This window comes from Calypte anna, chromosome 19, assembly GCF_003957555.1.
Source record: "Calypte anna isolate BGI_N300 chromosome 19, bCalAnn1_v1.p, whole genome shotgun sequence".
In the NCBI taxonomy this organism is placed as follows: Eukaryota; Metazoa; Chordata; class Aves; order Apodiformes; family Trochilidae; genus Calypte; species Calypte anna.
In genome coordinates, this window is record NC_044264.1 from 10,067,779 (window position 1) to 10,087,787 (window position 20,009).

The 20,009-nt window shown below is 48.5% G+C and overlaps 1 protein-coding gene across 19 annotated transcripts in view; it reads right to left on the reverse strand.

Annotated features, from left to right (window-relative positions):
* MSI2 (musashi RNA binding protein 2) overlaps positions 1-20,009 on the reverse strand; it is a 195,560-nt gene that overhangs the window by 19,054 nt on the left and 156,497 nt on the right. For 9 of the 19 annotated variants that reach the window (XM_030462357.1, XM_030462361.1, XM_030462356.1 and 6 more), the window contains exons 9-11: positions 18,722-18,836; positions 13,499-13,573; positions 307-414 (exon numbers count right to left, since the gene is read on the reverse strand). In XM_030462357.1, coding sequence (XP_030318217.1) covers positions 307-414; positions 13,499-13,573; positions 18,722-18,836 — 298 coding nt within the window. Of the gene's footprint in view, positions 1-306; positions 415-11,024; positions 11,178-13,498; positions 13,574-18,721; positions 18,837-20,009 lie in introns of those variants that run through there. The other 10 variants (XM_030462365.1, XM_030462362.1, XM_030462364.1 and 7 more) reach the window with 3 other exon arrangements.

Genomic DNA, 20,009 nt, shown 5'->3' on the forward strand with positions numbered 1-20,009 from the left:
TTTATAACCTCAAATTTAAACCAAAGAAACAAAAAAATCAACACAATAAAGGGATAAATAAAGAAACAAATCTGAATATCTACCCTGGTTTTGGCAGTTCTTACACCAATCTCTCCTGCAAGGTGCTCCAGGCCCCGTGGCCTCTGCTTGTACTTTGGGTTTGGTTTGGGTTTGACTATTTCTTATAGAATTTATTTTTTTTTTTTTCCTTTTCTGACTGTTTTCAGGTCCCCAGGATAAGTGTGAGGAAAAATCAGAGAAATGATGGAGAGCTGCAGCCACACAGAATACCGACAGAGCTTTTACCTGACCCTGCACTCTGAGGGTTTGCTCTTCCACGGGCCCCCCTACCTGATCCTCTTGCTGCCGCCACGGCTGCCGCTGCTACTGGTCCATAAGCCGCTGCCGGGAAACCTGGCCGTGGAGAAAAGGAGAAGGGTGAAGACAGAAGCCAGTGGGAACCCCGAGCCTCTGCGCTGCCATCCTGGCTCTCCCTGATGCTCACAGCCACTGCTTTCAGACACAGCCAAACCCTCGCCGGGTGCCCGCTGCCGGTGGTCTCTGCAGGGGCCACATCCCCTTGGCAGAGGAGGAAGGTGGCAGGGGTGGCAGCAGAGCCTGCAGCCCCCAGGGTACGGCTCCACGCTCTCCGGCAGCTGGGGGGTCAGACCGCTTGGCAAAACAAAGGGGGGAATTCTCCTCCTCGCTTATTTGCAAGTGATAATAACGTGCTGATCTACAGACAAGAGCAGTAATGGGAAATATGAGGAGGTCCTCGTGTCAAGATCACAGATTTGCTGGGATCAAGCAGAAAAAAAAAAAAAACCTCACTGAAATGTAATTTAAAGAAAGAAAGAGAAAAAAAGCTTTTGAAAGCAAAACAGCCGCAGATCAAGGAGCTCTAAGACATACACCCTGCTACGGGGGGACTGAGCCCTTATAGATGAATGAAATGCTGCCAGCAAGATTGCAGATTTAGTTTCTTTACTTAATAAATATTCAAAAGATGTGCCAGAGGCTCTGACTTTAAATATCTGTATTTTGAGAGGACCACGGCAAGGTCCAGGTGATCAGCAAGAACCCCAAACTCCTTGCTGCAAACATCAACAAAACCCTGGGCAGTTCCTGGTCTCCGAGGAGCTCTGGCCGCTCCTGGCACCCGACAGGACAACCTGCCCCTGGAGCAGGCTCCAGGACTTTGATCACAGCTGCTTTGCAACGCTGAAGAACCACAGAAAAACAACTGAGGCAGCAGAAAGGAGAGCAGCCAGCTAGAGAAACGGAGAGAGTCAGACCCAGAGACATCAGCAGACTACAAGCCCGCTACCTCTAGCACTATCATCTCATCTACAGATCGTCTACCAGGGGGAAAGGAGCAGAGAACTAGGAGAGAGTGACTTGAAGCTACTTAAAACATCAATTAAAAAAAGACATACTTGCATTTAAATATGGTAATAGGGCTGTTGGGGAAAAAAAAATAGTATTGGTAAATGTATGCATGGCTACCCCAGGCAGCTGCGGCTGCTGCGCCCCACGCGCCGAGCCCACGCGCTGCACAGCACAGCCTGTTCCTCACTCAGCACCCGTGTGAAGTGTTTGTTTTTATCATGCTGATGAACTGCTACAGTTTCTGTGGAGTGGGATGCAGGACGAAGCATATCCAGACCGGGGGATATTATAAGCAAATACCCAAGTGCTAAATTCCCTCTTCCTGGTGATGGAGCCAACAACCCTGGTTGTGTCCACCTGACACACATTTAGGGCTGGAGCTGCGATATCCTGGAGTGAGAAGACCTTGGTGTTGAGTCAAACCAACCCCCAAAGAGCAGGGAAAGCAGATGCAGGACAAGGGCTGAAGCTCATTTTCAGGCAGAGCTGTGCCCCAGTCAAACCCAGAGCCCTCTGGCTGTGGGTTAGGAGGGGGCAGAGCTGGCACCATCCCCGCAGCCTCTCCTCTGCTCCCTGCCCACCACAGCACACGTCCTGAGAGCAGTGTCCTCAGCATTCCCATGACACGGCCAGGGACAGCTGGCCACAAGCAAATCTCTCATTTGGAGGCTCCAGGAGCTCCCTAAGCCATCCATAAGGGATGAGAGAAGCCATGGATTTTCCACCAAATAAAATGCCTCTGCCAAAACCAATCAAATACCCTTCAAATCACCAAGCATCCCCTGAAAGCAGCATAGAAAGCAGGACTGGAAAGTTTGTTTCTCTTGTTCAACTGCCAAGGACGCTCAGTATCTATTTGAAATGCAGGACAAAAAGTTTTGCCATGCAAAAGAAGAATGAAATAACAAGGGTGGAGAAGGCACTCCACAGAAAGAGCCCGAACAAAGGATCCGTTATTGCATTCCAGCAGACAGATGTGTGAAAAATTAATCCCTCCACCCCAAAAGAAAGCTCTTATCCCAATTCCGAGATAAAAGCATCTGCTCGACATGGCACTCCAAACAACTCAAGTGTGATGGGCTGTGGAGCAGCAGGGCTGCCCTGGCTTTGCCGAAGCAGGAGACGGATACAGGGACTGATGGTCAAGATTGGCAAAAACCTGATCACCAACACAGCCCAGCTCCCCCACTGAAGGCCTCTAAAATCAATCCAAGATACTGAAAGCAACCCCCACCACCTCCTCTGAACTGACATTTGCCAGGCACTGTCTCCATCAGCTCCTCCAGCCCACAACAAATCTCCTGTCACTGTGCTGCCGACTGTACAAAGGGCCCCTGGCCCCGGGGCTGCACTCCTGGGGGCTCTGCTCCCCTACCCCCACCTCACAGGTGGGATAAAACGGGGCAGGAAGGAGCAAAGTGACACTTGAGAAAGACATCTGCAGGTGGCCAAGGGTGCAGCCAGGCTCTTGCAGGTTCTGGTCACGAGCTTCACTGCTGATCTATGTAATCCCCCCTGATTTAAGCCCTGTGGTCACGCTGTACTGTTCCCTCCCACTGCTTAGAAAGTTCTACATCAGTGCAGAATTCAGAGAACAGCACCACAGAAACCCTGCAATTAATACTGGACCTATTCTGTGTACTGCAAGAAACTTCTGCTTCCATCAGCCTTCGGCTGTGCTGTCACACCACTGTGTTACAGTTTGAGAGCCGAGGTATCTGCAGGAAGATAAGAGGAAAGCACTAGCAGGCACTCCAGCTGCTTTCCAGGCCCCCAAGAGGAACCTGCTTATCCACGGAGCCTCTGGCTGGTTCCCAGAACTTACTGGTGCACCCTGTAGCCACCGAGGGGCTTACAAGCTCTCAATTAATTTTTAACAATCAGCTTGGAGAAAACTGGGTGCCAGGAATGTATGCCTGGGCTAGAGCACCTTGAAGTCAACAGGAGCATGGACCACAGCCTGCTCTGCATCTCACCACCATCCCGCTCCCCCTGAGCTCTCTGTTCTTGAAGCCAACTGGAAAAATCAAAAGGGGTGAAGGGAGAGATCAGTTCATTCACTGTGTTTGTGGAAGGCACTCCAATGCCTGCTGAAATAATCCCTGTCCTTCTTTGTGCATCTGCCGCTTATAATTGCCTCGGGAAAACAAAATACCAAAGCTGTTGGGAAGGACAAAAGTGCCCACTTCAGGCATTGCAATTAGAAGGTACTTAACAGTAAATATTTTGCGACGGGCTTGCACACTGTCCAGGAAAGCCCTGAGGATTCACATCAATTTCATGCTCTCGTATTGCTCTGAAAGAGCCAAAGCTGGTATTTGGAGTTCAATTTTTCACAGACAGAATTTTCTGCTTCCTGCATCACTAGTTGCACGTTAGATACTGAAGCAGCTTCATGCCAGGGGAGGTGGACACAGCTGGGTGTAAGGCTTTGCTCTCAGGTCACAGCTCTGGTCAGTGACTGCCAGGAAGCCAATGCCTTCTGCAGCACAACCGAGTGCAGGAGAAGGGGGGACAAGGGCTGCATGGCCAGGGGCAGCAGGGAGCACGTCACTGAGCACAGAACACCAAGAGCCCTGGATTTAGGGGATCTGCCAGGGGCTTTGTGAGCAAACCTGGAGAGAGCTCCAGTGCCCAAGCAGGGTTGTTACCTTTTCAAACCACTGATTTCTCCTTTACCTCAGCCTGATGCTGGCTGCAAGGCAACCAGGAGCAAGGGAAAATCACAAGAACCATTTTGCACTCCTTGCTCCATGTGAGCTGCCAGGATTCACCTGCAGCCCTGGCTTCTGCTCTGAGAAACTGCTTCAGCCTTGCTCTGCTCAGCCCATACAGATCCCCAAAACCTTGTATCCCCCAAGACCTTGTCCTCTACGAACACCCAGACAACAGGAATCAAACTGAGAAGTCACAAGGATCATGAAGTCAGTTCTTACATCCAAACACACTACGCCAAGAATCTTCTCTGCTTCTCATGGCTAAAGCACTTAGGCCACACGAGGTCTTACGTTTGCAGTAAGCACAGTGATTTAAAACAAGAATAAAAATGGAAGCTGAGCTTCTAAAATCACCATCTGATGCCAGCAACAGACTTCTGAAAATAACCAGAATTATGGGGACATGCATGAAGTACACAATAAAAGCCACCATAAAACCACACCTTGCAAACAAAGTCTCTCTGCTCTCAGATTGTTTGGAGCCCTTGCACACACTGGCAGAAGAGCTGAGTACTGCAGCTCCTCACATCACCCCTGAGGGGCATTTTGGAGGATCCTACAGAGGATGGGGAACAAGCTCCCAGGCCATCTCCCCCCCCCCCAGACACTTTGCCTCTTCCCCTTCCCCAGCACACTGATCAGAACACTGAGTGCTCAGGAGGTTCACTTGATCTCCCAGGAAAAAAGTGCCAAGTCTGGAATATAAAATCATCTGCAGGTTGAGTGGGAAAAGGAGAAGGGGAAACTGATATCTTCTTTTCAAACAACGTTACCAGCAGCTTTGATCAGCACAGAAAAGCTTTGCGAGGCTCACGGCTGTCATTCCAAGTGGGTTCCTGCTTGCATTATTCTTTCCATTAGGCAGTGTTATCCTATTTGTAGGATCTTTAGGCTTCATTTCAAAAGTATCAGAGACTCAAAACCATGAAGCAGAAGAGCCTGGTGGCCTTTTTTTTTTTTTTTTTTTGTGAAGGCAGGCAGGCGTGGGTCCAATTTACTGGACAAAAATGTAGTCTTTAATAGTGAGCACACACAAGGGAAAGCTCCATCCCAAAACAATCCCTTTATGTTTAAATCCTTCATCTTTCAGACCTCTCTGTTTCAGACTCCCCCTCCCTTTTTCTAAGAAAACAAGAAAGAGAAAGAAAAAACCTGCTACCATTGCATTTAAAATAAAATTTTATCTAAACTGGTGCAAGACTGGGATTCTACCAAATCATTCCCTACACGTTATCATTGTTTAGTACCAATTAATTGGGATTTGATAGAAGATTCTACTGAAGTTCCCCCAAAGCCCATTGGAAATGAACATGGAGGTAGCTAGAATCCCTGCCTGAACTATCCCATGGCTCCCACCAGTGACTCTGGTTTATCTCCAGAGAGATGGGACAACACCATCCCCACAGAAAGGGGGAGGGAAAAGCAAGGTGCAGGGCAGTCAGACCTCCGTGGAGATGGAGAATTTCCTCCCTAAGCTTTGGATCAATTCCATTAACACTTTTAGCATCTCTAAGCCCACTCAGAGTCCTTTATTGTGACAGCCCCATGAAGTGTTTCCTTTGTCTTTCCACGCTGTGGAACATCAAGCTTATTCAAATCTCTTTCACCAGGCCAGAAAATCAGCACCCTTCAGATCAGCCCATCATGCCTAACAGGACCCTCACCACTGCCTCATCCCAGCAGCACCAGCTGCTGCTCACACAGAGCTGAGGCCCAGGCTTTGCAGAAGGATTCTCAACCTCAGGCACCACCACAGACATCCCACCCAATGCCTGTCTGCAGATGGATGGCATTCTGAACAAATATTTCTGCTTTGGAGTTTCAACAAAACCATAAAACCCAAATATAGTTAATTTCAAATTTGGCACTTCCACTTCATGTACAGCAAATGACCCATTTTTCAGCTGTTTACCACTCTCAGGCCATGGTTTTTCAAATGAGAATGATGCACTTTTGCCCAGTAATTACTTTATGCATCAGTGAGACAAAGCCTTGTTTGTCTCCAAATTATCCTTCTGTGTCGTTTCAAGTATAATAACCCTTCTGCAGTTATCTCACCATACAGAGCTGGGAAACTTCTCAGAGGAGAAGTATTTATTCAGAAAAACTCAACCCAAAAGCTTGTAGCTGTTTTAGTTTCTCTGCTCAAAACTGTTCCTATTTTATAGCAGCTTCAAGGCAGCCACAACACTTCTCAGATGGGTCCTGTGCCAACTGTACCTCCCACCATCCCCACTCCAACTCATTGGGATGCTCCCTCATGGAGTAATGAGGGAAACAAAGCAGTATGAGATTCAAGGGAACGTGGCTGATGTGGATGGAAGAGAATGTCAACCAAATCCCTTCCTAGAAGCAAGGAATTCTGTTCAATACCAAGCTGATCACTCGGATGAAATCATTTCTCATTTTAAAGCCCAAAGCCAAACATCTTCCATCGATTCTTAGTAAACAAGGTAAGGATAAATGAAAGGATGAGTGCAGGGGGAGGAATACCTGTGAGTTCCCTGTGCCCGAGCTGTCAGGCAGTGCAGAAGGTCTGAGTTTCAGTCACCTGCTGCTGAATGAACAAGGGCAGGTTAGATGGAACCACATAAAGGCATATATTTAAAGATCAGCAGAGTGGCACTGATTTGTTTCAAGCCTCATTTCAGTCGCTTCGATGGTATAGAAAATGAGCTATTTGGTTAAACTGCTTGCTTAAATTTTTATGAATGATCTAAACTATCTGGATAAGTATTATTAGACGACAGATCCTTGATGATGAACAAAGGCATAAAAAGAACTCATTTCTGGAGGCTACAGCTGGAAAAATTCAACGTAGACAAGAGGCAAGAGAAAAGAGCAGACAGTTCATCAGAGGACAAGGTTATCTGAGGGTAGGAAACTCTCCAGAACTCCATGTTGGAAGTGGAGAGTGAATTTTCCTCCTCAAAGAGACAAGGCAGCTCCCTGAGCACAACAGCTGATGCTGGCAGTCAGGACCTTCCCACTGCTAAGGGAACCACCACGGGGGGCTTCCCAGTCTCCCTCAGAGGAGAGGACTGAGATGTTGAGCCCAGGAACCTTTAGGGCATCACTGCAGAGGCCACACATCACTGCTTCCAGGCAAAGCCAGACTCAGAAGCTACTTCATTATCACCTTGGAATCCTACGACTAAATGTGACTGAGCAACAGTCATGTTTTTGAAACTTCCATGCTTTAACACCAATCTCTCCCAGCCCAGCTCTGTTTTCAGCAGCTTTACAGTAAAATATTGTACCTAGAGAGGTGTAAGGCATAAGTGGGCTGGCTGTGGTGCTCCAGCTAACTCAGCCACACAGAATTCCTTACAGCAGAGCTGGCACTACCAGCCCACGCTCCTCTCTCTGCAGGTTTATCCATGTTTTCCTCCATACACCCATGTTTGCATTATGCCTCTTTACTCCTGTGAATAATTACTCTCATTACACTTCCCCAGTGCTGCAGCTGTGGCCTCTTTGCAGCAGAAGCCAAGGCTCAGGAGCTGGTGCTGCAGCATCACCTCCAAATGCAGAGCTCCTGAGGGACTGGCACGTTATGGTTTGGGTTTTTTTTTTCCTTTTCTCTCCTCTCTGTCCCTTTCCCATCACTCATTTTCACCTGCAGTTTTGAGGCCTGTCTCAGACTCCACACATGGCTCAGTGAGCAGTTGAGAATAGGATGATCAGCACTGAAAGTTCAATGTTCAAGATGTTCTTACTGCTCAAGCAGTTATTCAAGGCATCAGTGGAGAAAAACCTGAAGGATTCTCAGAACAAACATCCCTAAGAAGTAAAAGTGCTCAAGCTCTGCTCAGACTCAGGGAACACCATTGTTTTTCCTGCATCAAAAAAAAAAAAGCTACTGTCATCTAAGCAGAACTTGACAGAGTACCTTCTGCCTGGAAATTTATGGACTTTGCTATATTAATTTCTCAGTTTGCTGCCTGCAGTTCCAGCTGCTCCTCACTCCAGGGATGTACCTGCAATGTGAATGGTTCTGCCCTCTACCAGCAGAAGAAATCCCAAATCTTAATTTTAAACCAGGTCCAGTCTAGAGTCTTTGTTTTCACTGATGGAGGCTGAAATGGAGAGATTTGAAGAGCAGTGATTAAGGTGGTTTGGCTCGAGCAGATGTCAAATGCACTTTGTGAACCACTGATGCCATGCAGATGCAGCACTGGGTTTCAGGTGAAAAAAAACCATGCAGCACAGGGATGATTAGAGCAGTCTTTAAGCAGTTAAAAAGGGTTAGACAAAGGAGTGATAAACATTCCCAGCCTTGTCCCACATCTCATACTGTTACGAGGCTTAACTAACTAAACAGACAATTGAAACATATTTGGTATTTCCTCCTCCTGTTTTGCAGCTCCCAGCCCTGGCTGGTAAAGCTGCACCCCCAAGTGTGGCCATGGCCTGGGCCCCCCACACCTTGCTGCAGATGAGCTGGGCAGCTCTGGAAGCCACAAACACATCCTTTGCCTCCCATTCCCACCACACTCCCTTTGGGAGGTTATTAACCAAGAGTGAGAGCTGCAGGAGACACAGAACTGGCAGCTGCCCAGCACTGCTGGGTTGTCCTAAATGACAGACACAGGGATTTCCTTCCCTCACCCCCTTCTCTCACACACTAGGAAAAAGAAGCCTTAAGCACATCATTATTGTAATAATCACCCTTGTCTTTGGTAACAGCTCCTTTTCTTGACCCAGAAAATAACTATTTGACCTACTAGGCAAGCATCACAAGTAGCTTCTCCATGAGAATGCCTTCCTGCCCAGCACTGACAAGTGAGCAGCTTGTGCCTGGTATCAGCAAAGAAACTAAATTAAGCTCTAGAGATTAACAGAAAGTTTTCAGTGCTCTCATAATAATGCAAACCATCAGTTTAGACTTTGATCTTGGGCTGCATTTGCACAGCCCTGGCACTGCAGGAGTGAGACCCAAGGCTGGGCTTTGCTGACCATGGGGTACCATGACTAAACCAAGCAAGGGTATTTCCCTGAGCTCTGGAAAGTTTCTGAAAATACTCGGGTTTTTTCCCACCTCTCCCCATATACAAAAGTTTAAATAAGCAAACACACCCTGAATTAAAAAAAATTAACATTAAATTCCTCAGCTGAAGGCTTCCAAGTAACTTTGACAATCCCCAACCATCCAGACACTGATGGAGAAGGCAGAACTGAGACCACCAGGGTGATGGCCACGGGCAGGCTGTGAAGTGCCCTGAGACCCCCAGCTGCCCCCCCAGCCAGGGACCTCCTCACAGCCACAATCATTACCTGATTTTCCTTTCAATTCCCAAACAGCAGCAACAGATTCCTGCACGTCAGCTGCTGAGTTTGCAACAAGGCTTCCTAAGACATCTGGGGGTTTGATGCTGAAACCCACCTGAGCTGCTGGCAGGGACAGCACCGAGCACAGCGGGGGGAGAGCAGCTACAAACACACTCTTGTCTCTTTTTGGGGTTTAATTTTTTGTTGTAAACACCCCTTGTCTGTTCATCTGCAGCTTCTTCAAACACTGGGTCGCACGCCTTCAGTGATGGTTGGTTTATTCTTTTATTAAGTGGTCATTGGTACTGGTTATTTGGTGCATCCAAACTGGTAGAACTGCGAGCTAAGAGAGCAGCAACACAGCAGATCCGTTGTAAACAATTTATTATTTTCTACCTCGGTTACTTACAGGAAAAAAGTCATAAAAAAAAAAAAAGAAAAAAAAGAAAAGCACAGATGGACTATTTACAAAAAAATGAGAAAATTCACAATAGCTGAAATGTTGGCAAATCATGCACACTAAGACAAGTTCACAAAAGCAAAGCAATTCATAGCAAAAAAACCCAAACAAAATAATAAGAAGCCATACAGATTAAAAAAAGCTATTGCCTGCAGAAAAGTAAAAGGAAAACTATCCAATTATTACATCAAGCATCTTTAATGAAATGAACAGCATAGCCGTGTATTGTAGAGCCTTTGACACTGACATTTTAAACAAGTGGATTAACAAACATTAAAATGCATTACAGTTCTACTGTAAGCATGCAATTTACTTCTCACAAACTTATAAAAAGGGTAGAAACACTTAGAAGAAAAACGGAATTTAAATAGGATGGGTGTCTGCTACCCCAAAGTCCTTGTTGCAGTGAAAGCCAATGGATGGAGGCCCCATCCCAGAGGTTCTGCCATGGGGTGGAGATGGTGAGGTGGGACAGAGCTGGAGCTGGAAGGGGAGAGCTCATCCCTCTGCCCATGCTGCAGGGATTTCCCTGTGATTTGCAAGCCAGGGCTGGAAGAAGTGACTGTGAGAGGGGTGAGAGCTGTGGGGGGAGCTGGGGAGGGCAGGACATGCCCTGGCCCTTGGGGGGTGGCTCCTGGCCACGGCTCTGGAAGGATCCCAGCAGCTCCAGGGAGAACCCCGGCCCCAAAGGGAGTGGAACGGGTGGGCAGGGGCTGCATGGCCATGGCCACCACCCCACCAGCACAGGGCACTCACTTGGAGTAATTAAACCCTGTGTTGCTAATGACCCTACTGACAGAGATGCTCATTTTGGTCCACCCTGATTAGGATTTGTGCTACTGCCAAACATAAAAAGCACCAACGTCTCTCTGGGGGGCTGCTTCTGAGACCCAATCACCAGTTTTGTGTCCTGGATGAAATCAATGCTAGGAAGTTTGTGAGAAGTCATGCCTTCATAACGCCCCTATCCCCAGTCCTTGTCAGTTACATTCCAAGTGGGCATTAAAATCTCGTAACAAAGCAGAGGAAAAAATAAGAAAAAAAAAGAAAAAAAAAAAAAAAAAAAAAAAAAAAAAAAAAAAAAAAAAAAAAGAAAAAAAAAAAAAAAAGCAAACAAAGCAGTGAGAATATGGAGAATTAAAAAAAAAAAAAAAAGTCCAGTCAATCAAACCAGCCAGTAAGAGCAGCAATTTCTCAGTGGACATTGATATTAAACATGGACCACCCAGGCTTTTTCTGTCTCTCTCTCTCATTAGCACTGTAGTAAACCCCGATTAATTTGTTATGCATCTTTAAGAACTAGTTGATAAAAATTATGTCTTGTGAAATCGGCAAATAGTCTGCAAAGTGAAATAAGAACAGAAATTAATAGATTAAACTGAAAAGATAAGTCCCAGAAAAAAATAAAAAGACACAGAAAGGGAGTGATTGCAATAAAATAAAATAAAAAAAGGCTATGCACTGAGTTTTAAAGGCCTAGAGGGAAAAGCAACGTGATGGGAGAAGATAGAGCAGTCACCAGAGTGGTTGTGTGTGTCCTGCCTGCTGGTGGGGAACAGGGGGTGCAGGAGAGGGACCCTGCAGGGGACCTGGGCTTGGCACAGGGCTGGACACACAGCCCGGGGCTCCTGGCATCACTTCACTTGGCCACCAGCAAACACCAACAGGACAGCTCATTCCCACGGGTGCTGCACCTGGGGCTTTGGATTCAAAAAGCAAACAGGCAGCACCACTGGGGAGGGACCAGAGTAAGGCAGCTGCCAACACACAGCCCTGCCATGGCCCCCAGGGACACCCCAGCCCACCCAGCATGGCCCCAGCACCAGGGCAGGGGCTGCACCACAGCCCCACAGCAGGACCAGCACCCCCGGGTACCCCCCCAGCACACAGACACTGACCAGGGGGTGAGACCCCCACAGAACTGCCCAGGGTGCTCCTACAGAAACCACCGAGTACTTTTCTTTTGGAATCATGGCACTGAGCAGCTGGGCACGCTGAATTCAGTAAAAAAGCAGATTTTGGGGTTCGCACGTGCTCCACCTGCCCAGTCACAGCCACACCATGGGCCCCACCAGCAATGCTGCAAACCCCAAAACACACAAAGGGAAGAGAAGGGTGTGTGGGGACAGACTCTTTTGAGGAGGACAATGTGCTGGACCCACTGATATCTGTCCCATGGTGGTAAATGCCATGGGATGCTCTGACTGGTCACGTTTCTAGAGAATGGAATTCCAAGTCATCTGACAAAAAAACCCCTTACAACTGTACTAACAATTCTGATTGCTGCCAAAGAATAAATTACCCAACTGGGAGTGGAGCAAACAGCACAGGCAGAGCTTCAGAGCAGGGAGATCCAAGCACAGTGACTTGGAGGACTCTGAGCCCCTGCCCTGCTCCCCAGGGCACAGCTGCTGCCCACAGGCTGGTGTGGCTGCTTGTACTGGTGACAAGACACTTGGAGGTTCTTCTGCAAGAGCCTGGAAATAAGTAGCCCAGAACTGGCTTTGAAAAACCAGGCCCTTAATAAAAACATGTATCATGAGAGCTAGAGTCAGAGGTACCTCTGCTGTCAGCTGGCAGCCACGTTCAGTTAGACACACTGGTAATTAAAGCGCTGCCAATTTTCATCATTTAACTTATCAAAGTGTCTCTCATTTACCTGTCTCAAAATCAATCAGCTGGTACAAGCAACAGTCAGGACCCAGAAGGAAAGCACGAGACAACCTGTAAAGGCCTTCTGCAGCCTCCTCCCTGCACCCACCCCATGGGTGCCACCAGGGCCAGTGTCACCAGCAGCTGCTTTGTCACCACCACCCCCCGGCAGCCCCGACACCCGGGCTGCTCCTGACCCAGCTCGGGTTGGGGGCACAGGCAGGGAAGAGGCAGATGGGCTTTGGGCAGAGCCTGAGCACTTGAGAATTGAACTGAAACACCCCCAAGAGCACTGTCCTCTGCATGCTATCAGCCCAGCAAAAACCAGTGGCACGGAAATGACTGTCCCAAGGACATCACTCAGCTCGGGGATGCCAGCAACACACCTGCTCCCCAGGCATGTTCCACCCCAACAACCCAGCATCTCCCCAGCCCCCTGGATCCTCCCAGGAGGGTGCTCGGTTCCCCCTGCTGAGCTGCTGCCCTGCTCAAACCCACGACAGCCAGAGGAGGGGGAATCCAACCAGGAGCCAAACCAAACCATCAACCCACGGCTAAAATCCCCCTGTAAGGACAGCAGCGACGTCGATAAAGAGCACAGGAAGGTTTGGACTTTTCACCTGAACACACATCTCCCCGAGGAGAGCTGGGAAGGTGCGTGTGAGCCCCTGTGTGCATATCTGTGTCCCTCTAGAATATGTATATATGAAAGGAAAAGCCCATCAAAGGGAGGGTAACAGCTCTTAAATGATCTCTCTTGCTTCATGTTATAATTTAAGAAGTTTGTTTTCAAATAACCAGTACCAATTTGCACGTTAGTAAAAATGTATTGGAAGTATGTAGAGACAAATAACTATTTTAAAATAGTAAAAAAAATTTGTTGGTGCATGAGATGCTCCCTGCAGACTTGCCTGTCTCAGCTTGCAGCTATGGATTTACAAAAAAGGAAAAAAAAAACCAAAGAAGGACAGAAGGGGGGGAAGGAAATCTGCAAATGAAATGAACGTACCTGGGAACTGATAGCTGTAACTGGGGGCAAATCCAGGATAGCCTCGGCCATACGTTGCGACAAAGTTCGGGTAACCTTGATCATGGAAACGTGAAAAAAAAAAGAGAGAGAGAGAGAAGAAAAGTCTGAAGATTAATGAAGGCTTTTTTGTTTTTAAACACAACACAAAATGACATGGAAGATGGGTGAGACTCGATTTTACAGAGGGTATTAAACCCCACGATTTATTCTGCTCATGAAAATAACTGCAGAACAGTTTCATTCCTATCTTGAGCTGAAACGTCTCGAGCCGCCCGGCGCTCACTCACCCCCTGGCTCTCGCAGGAGCCCTGTCACTCAGGTAATTAACATGCACTTTGGTATCTGAAGTCCAAGGACTGTGCATACTTGTTAGCTGGAAGAGTAAATGCCAGATGCTAAGGCTAAACACATACCACAGGTTTGCTCTGACATTTGGAGAGCTTACAATGAATGTACTTTGCTTCAGAGCTATTGACAGTTGGAGATTAAGGTAGTAGTAATTCTTTATCCTGGGAGTGTGAAGGACAACAGTTAACACATCAAAGAGTTAGAGGCAGCAACAGCAATGAGCCAGAGAGTCAAAGAGCTTTTAATTTTTCAGGAAAGTAAAAGCCAGGTATGAGAACCTCTTCCTAAAGCAATTTCTGAGACAATTTCTGAGTGCATCCGACCTCGGGCAGCTTTTGATATTCTGCTGTGAGAGAAACACCACTTGAGATCCCTTCTGTTAATAAAGATGCCCCAGCCAATGCATCAAGTGGGAGCTCTGCCTGCTCGGAGGTGATGGAAAGGAGTCGAAGGCAGTGAGGGCAGGGTGGGTGCAGGAGGGACACCCATGGGGGGGGATGGACAGAGGCACTTCACTTCTGACCCTCAGCATGGCCTTGCATGGGTTTCTTAACAAAGAGGCAGCTCCAGTGCAATAAACCCTGCAGTAGGTTCCTGCTGACTGGCACCGTCAGCCCAGACTCCTCCAGACTCCAGGAAAGGCCTCTCCAGGCCAGGGAACCAGCATGGGAAGTTTGCTCCAGCTCTGTCTGAAGTCAATGGAGATCTCAGCAGCTGGGCTGGACCCCATCGGGGTTTATCCGGGAGCTCCTGGGGAGCTCCTACCTCTGCTCTGATTTATTCTGAACACACAGAGCTATTTTTCTGCAGCAGCAAGTCTCTCCATTTCTGATTAGATTTATATATACCTATAACATACTACTAATCATAATCTAAAAGTGGAAGATAAAAGTGTTTGGATGAATTTTGATCCTGGGATTAAGCAGCCTATGATCCCCAGGCGGTGCGCGGCGGCTCCCAGCGGTATCTACACAGTGCTCAGCCCGTGCCTGTTTATTTCACAGCTCAACAGCTGGATTGCCTTAGAAATTAATCACCTCTGTCATTAAATCAGATCTTCCAGAGTTAAGCGTTACAAACCTTTTTTCCTTTTTTTTTTTTTTTAAAAAAACCCCACTATTGATAAATGGATTGTTTGCTAAGTAAGTAGTGCTGTTAACACCACCATGAAAAATCGCTCTGCAGCATTTGACCACAGCCCCTCTTCCTCACCAAGTGCAAAAATGAAGTTTTATTCTGATTCCAAATGACTCCAAAGCAGATCAGTCAGCTCATGATTGTTGGGGCTGCAGGGGACCAATGTGCAGGCAGTGCCTGAGCTCTGCCCCAGGGAGCAGTCCCTGTCCGGATGGGCAGAGCAGTGGATGGCATCTGCCCGTGGTGGTTTTGGAGCTGGCAGCTCAGTGCAGGATCCCATCCATCCCACTGTCCTGCTCCAGGATGCTCTGCAGGGCTGGGGATGCTCCTGTCAGGTGGATTTGCCTCTCCCCAGCCAAACCCAGCTGTGCCTGGCAGCCTGGGAACCAGTGGAGCGTCCGGGGGCTCTTGCTTGCATCACCAGTGCTCAACGCTCTCTAGGTCAGGCAGATGAAATCATAAATTTATAATACAACATTGCTTCAATTTTCCTCTTCATTTGCTGCTGCAGTGCCCAGCTCTGCTCTAACGAGTCCAAGCCTGATCCGTGCAGGGAAATTGTTGGGCTGAATATCAATAGCACATTAACACCATGCCCATGTGGATGCTTCATCAAGCCAAATTATGGCCATGCTGACCTACCCACCGTTTCCATTAGGTGCTGTTCTCCTCCTGCACTGGGCACCCAACAGTTTGTTTGCTTCAGAAATCCTGGGGAGTGATCAATCTCTCCAATTATCCTCTGTTGCTAAACGAGAAATCCAAGTTGTGCCTGGGTTGCCTCCTCTGAAGTGAGACTCTCCTGTTCATGGCAGCAGAACTCAGACCAGTGTTCAGGTACAGACCCGGATGGAGGTGACACTCAGGTGCCACCGGGGCTCCTGGTGTGCATGGCAGGACCAGGAGAGGCTTCTGAGCACCTGGAAGGCTTCTCAGCCACCAAACCAGTCCTACTCTGCTGCAGATGTGTGTGTTCCTGCCACGGGGGACACAGAGCCTGTTCATGGGCACCCACAGGGCTGGGGAGCAAACGTTTGCTGCCAGGTGAGCTGCCAGGACGAGAGATGAGGGACAGTGACACCACTCCAGCCCGCTCGTTACGCCGAGGGGCTAATTAAAGCTCCTGATCTCCCCCAAGAAGGCTCATAGCCCACAAGGAGAACAAGCCCCAGACAGCCCAGAAGCAGTCTGGGCAAAAATCTCAGCCTGCCCACGCTCTCCGAGTCAAAAATTCCTTTCAGAAGAGCACTTTAATTTTGTTCCAATCAACCAAATCATCACAGCAGCGGCTGCCTACGCACCTTTAGACCCCGACTGCCGCAGGCTCCTCGGGGAGGCTGTGATTAATGAAAAAGACCAACTTCCTTAATAGCTTTGGAGGGAGCTGCTCCCCGCTCTTTCCTCTGGGTTGTCTCATGCACTTGTTCCTCTGATTCCCTCCTCTGCCCGCCATCAGCAGCTGGAGAAGGTGACCTTGAACAAGGGCTTCTGGATCCAGGTGCACAGCTCCTTCCCCAGCACCACCAGTGGCTCTGCTTGTGCCCAGCCCGTGTGGGCAGGGAGGAACGAGTGGGGCAGGGCACTGACCTGGGAGCTCCTGCCAAAGGGTCTGGGGTGGGATGGTGCCGTGTGTGCCTCTTATTTGATGGGTTAATTACACCCCTCATCCCACGGGGATGGGGCCACCCCACCTCCAGGCTTGGGAAGGAGAGACTGGGTCTCCCACTGAGCTGCTGCCCACAGACCCCCTGGAAGCCAACTCTTACCCTCAGCCTTTGAAAAGAGGGATTTGCACTGGCCACCCAGAGAGCCTCCTCGCTCCCCTCTGCTGCAATTTCCTTGTTTAGTGCTTAATTATTTAACACGGTGCCACTGTAGCGAGGAGGAACTTGGAAGATGAAAAAAAACCCAGCTAGGGCAGATAATGAAGCATCTGGTCTTCAGCATGAATCAATCATTAAATCTAGACAAGTCACCCTGATTTCAAATATAATAAGAGCACATTATGAGGGGGGCTGGAGCAGAGCCAGTCCAGGTGACCTGACCCATCCCACCACAGCAGGATGAGGATTTGCCAGCAGGCACCCACACTGCTGCCTCTGTGCAGATGCAGATCCACTCCCCAAGGGCTTCCTCCCTTACTTCTTATGGCTTGAAACAACCTTTTTCCGGAGGCAGCTCCAGTGGAAATGACTCAGGCTGCACCAAAAGGCTGAATTTTCCTTTCAGGTCACAGGGTGGGCTTCCCTAACCCTTGCCTGGCTGCTAGGAGAAGTGTTGAGGTGAATCTGCCCAGGGATGCTGCCCCAGGGCTTTCTGCCCAGCCTGGGTGACCTGGGCCATCTCCCAGCAGCTGTGCAGGACCAGCTGGAACCCCTCAAACCACCAGCACTGCGAGTGGAAAAAAAGGAGAGAAGCCACAGAAATAAAGTACAGATGCTCAAGCACACTGGGTACATACAGGTAATGAAATCACAGACTGACTAGAAGAAGATAAATATTTTAACCATGAAATGTGATTTCCAAACACTATAGGGCAGGGTGGTGGTGCTGTGTGGGGACAGAAAAATAGATGATCAGCTGAAATAACTGAATTACACATCCCAGAAATGGATCACTCCAGCCACACGAACAGAAGTACTATTAATTCCAAGATAAAGCAAACATGGCAGGAAAGTTTTCCCTATCAAACCAAGTGGTGCCTGAAGTCAGACATCTCACTGCAACAGCGTGGCACTTGCAGGAACTGAGTTCTCAGAGCTGATGCCTGCTCCAGAAGCCCTGGGGTCCTCCCTCCAGCATCCCAGACAGCCCCTGGCCCTGCTCAGCCCAGCTCAGGACAACTGAGCACCAGCCTTCAAGGCTGCTTTTGTGCCCAGCTTGTGGGATCATCTCAGCCCAGGACAGATAATTCAAAGTATCCCAGAACACCAGGGATGGCAGCCCAGGGAAAGGCTCATTTCTGCTGGGAACACTTGTTGTTCAGGCATGCTTGAGGGACACAGCAGGTGACAACAGAGGGGAAGTCCAGTGATGCAAAAAGTTGAAAATACAGGGGTTTTACAAAAATACATTGGCAATGGATTAGCAACACTTTGGCACAGTAAATGTGAGCACAGAATATCAAGAGGTTGTCACGTTCTATAGAAAGAACTATCTAGGCAGAAACAAATGAGAATCAATTACTACTAAAAAGACCTCATGCACAAATAGAATTTTACCATTAAATATAATTTATCCCATTTAATTAGTATTTTCTGGACACAATACTCTGGACTAAAATAACATTCCATCTCCTTGAAACTTGTAATTATTGTTGTGACCTGGACTATTAAGTGTTCCCCTGCTTTCCCCATCTCACATGCCATTTAAGGACCAGCAAGATTTTCAATTATCTATGCTGAACTGTCAAAGATACCTTTAAAAGAAGGGGAATAATGTGTGACTCAATTCCTCTTAAAAAGGGGAGAGATCATTTTTAGTCAGAATGAACACACTCCATCTTTCATCATTCTATTTTGGCGAGTAAAACAGGCTATTTAAGACATCCATTTAAATGCAAATTTTTATATTCCAGGAGGCAGGGGGGGGGGAGAAAGTTCATAATTTACTACAGACAGGATGATCTTCCCCCTCCACTCCTGCTGAAGTTTTGGGCTCTCCCCCAGCCAGGAGCAGGGATCTGTGTGCAGGAATCCGGGAGGCCCCGGCACTTACCCAACATTCCCATCCCCAGCATGAAAGCGTCCATGGTGTACGGCAGCCCACGGGCCCTGCCTCTCGTCCCTGGTGGAAACATCACTTCTTTAGGTTGTGCTTTCTTACATTCTACCTATTGAGCAGAAACATGTACAAATGAGATGCAAATGAATTCCATGTAAATGTCAAACACAGAACTGATCTGCTGAAGGGTGTGTGTGTGTGTGTGTGGTTTATTTTTAGCATTTGCCTCCCCGCACTGTCTCCCCCTCAAAGGTGAACTTTAAGAAGAGTGTAAAGGGATTTAAAAGAGCAAACGTGTGTCTCTTTAAACACACAGAGCAACCCCCCACTGGAAAGATGGAGAAATGCTGATTTCAGAAGTTGCCGAGTTCCTGAGAGGGAAATGGGGCTGCTTTCCCCTGCCCGGGACTGCAAGAGGGAAGGAGGGGAGAGGGAAGGAGGGGAGTGGGAAGGAGGGAGGAAGGGAAGGAGGGAAGGAGGGAGGGAGGGAAGGAGGGAGGGAGGGAATAAAAGAGGGAAGGAGGGAAGGAGGGAGGGAGGGAAGGAGGTCTCCAGCACAGCTCCAGTGCAATCGATAACAGAAAATGACTCTCGGCGATCATTACAAAAAGCTCCTTTTAAAATAGGAATAAAGAATCGATATTTCTACCTGGCAGAAAAAAATTCTGTAAACCCCACTAATAAACGATCTGCATTCTTTCACTTCCAGTTACTCCTGCTGCCTCTTCAAGTTGCTTAATGCCACTTGAACCACATGGAGACCCAGCCCAGGACGGGCAGCAGGACACCCAGGACTCCCCTGGCTCCCACCTTTTTGGATGGCAAAAGTCAGAAATAAGGCACTTTTCCCAGTTCTGCTCTGGTGTTGCCCCAGCCGTGAGCAGCTCTGGAGCCAGTCAGAGCCATCCCCAACCCATTTCTGGGGCTCTACACCTCGGTCCATGCTTTGAGCCCAAGGAAACTGCAGAAACGCAGTGCCCGGGGAAGCCCTGAGCTGTGCCACCCTCTGCCTCACCAGCACGGGAGATTCCCTGACCCAAGAGCAGATCTCTGAGCTTTGTGCCTCTCACTTTGTTCTTCAACTGATTCCTCCTCCTCTTTGCACATTTATGCTCCCCCAGCCCTGGCCAGACCAGTGTGGAAGCAGGAGAGCTGCAGGCTGTGTCCCCTGGCACAAGCAGGGGAGGGAAGGTGGGTGCTGGCCCCAGGCAGGGGGCTCAACCCCTGGGTGCCTAACAGCCCCACCAGTGACTCTATTCATTGTCTGATGAAGACCAACTGC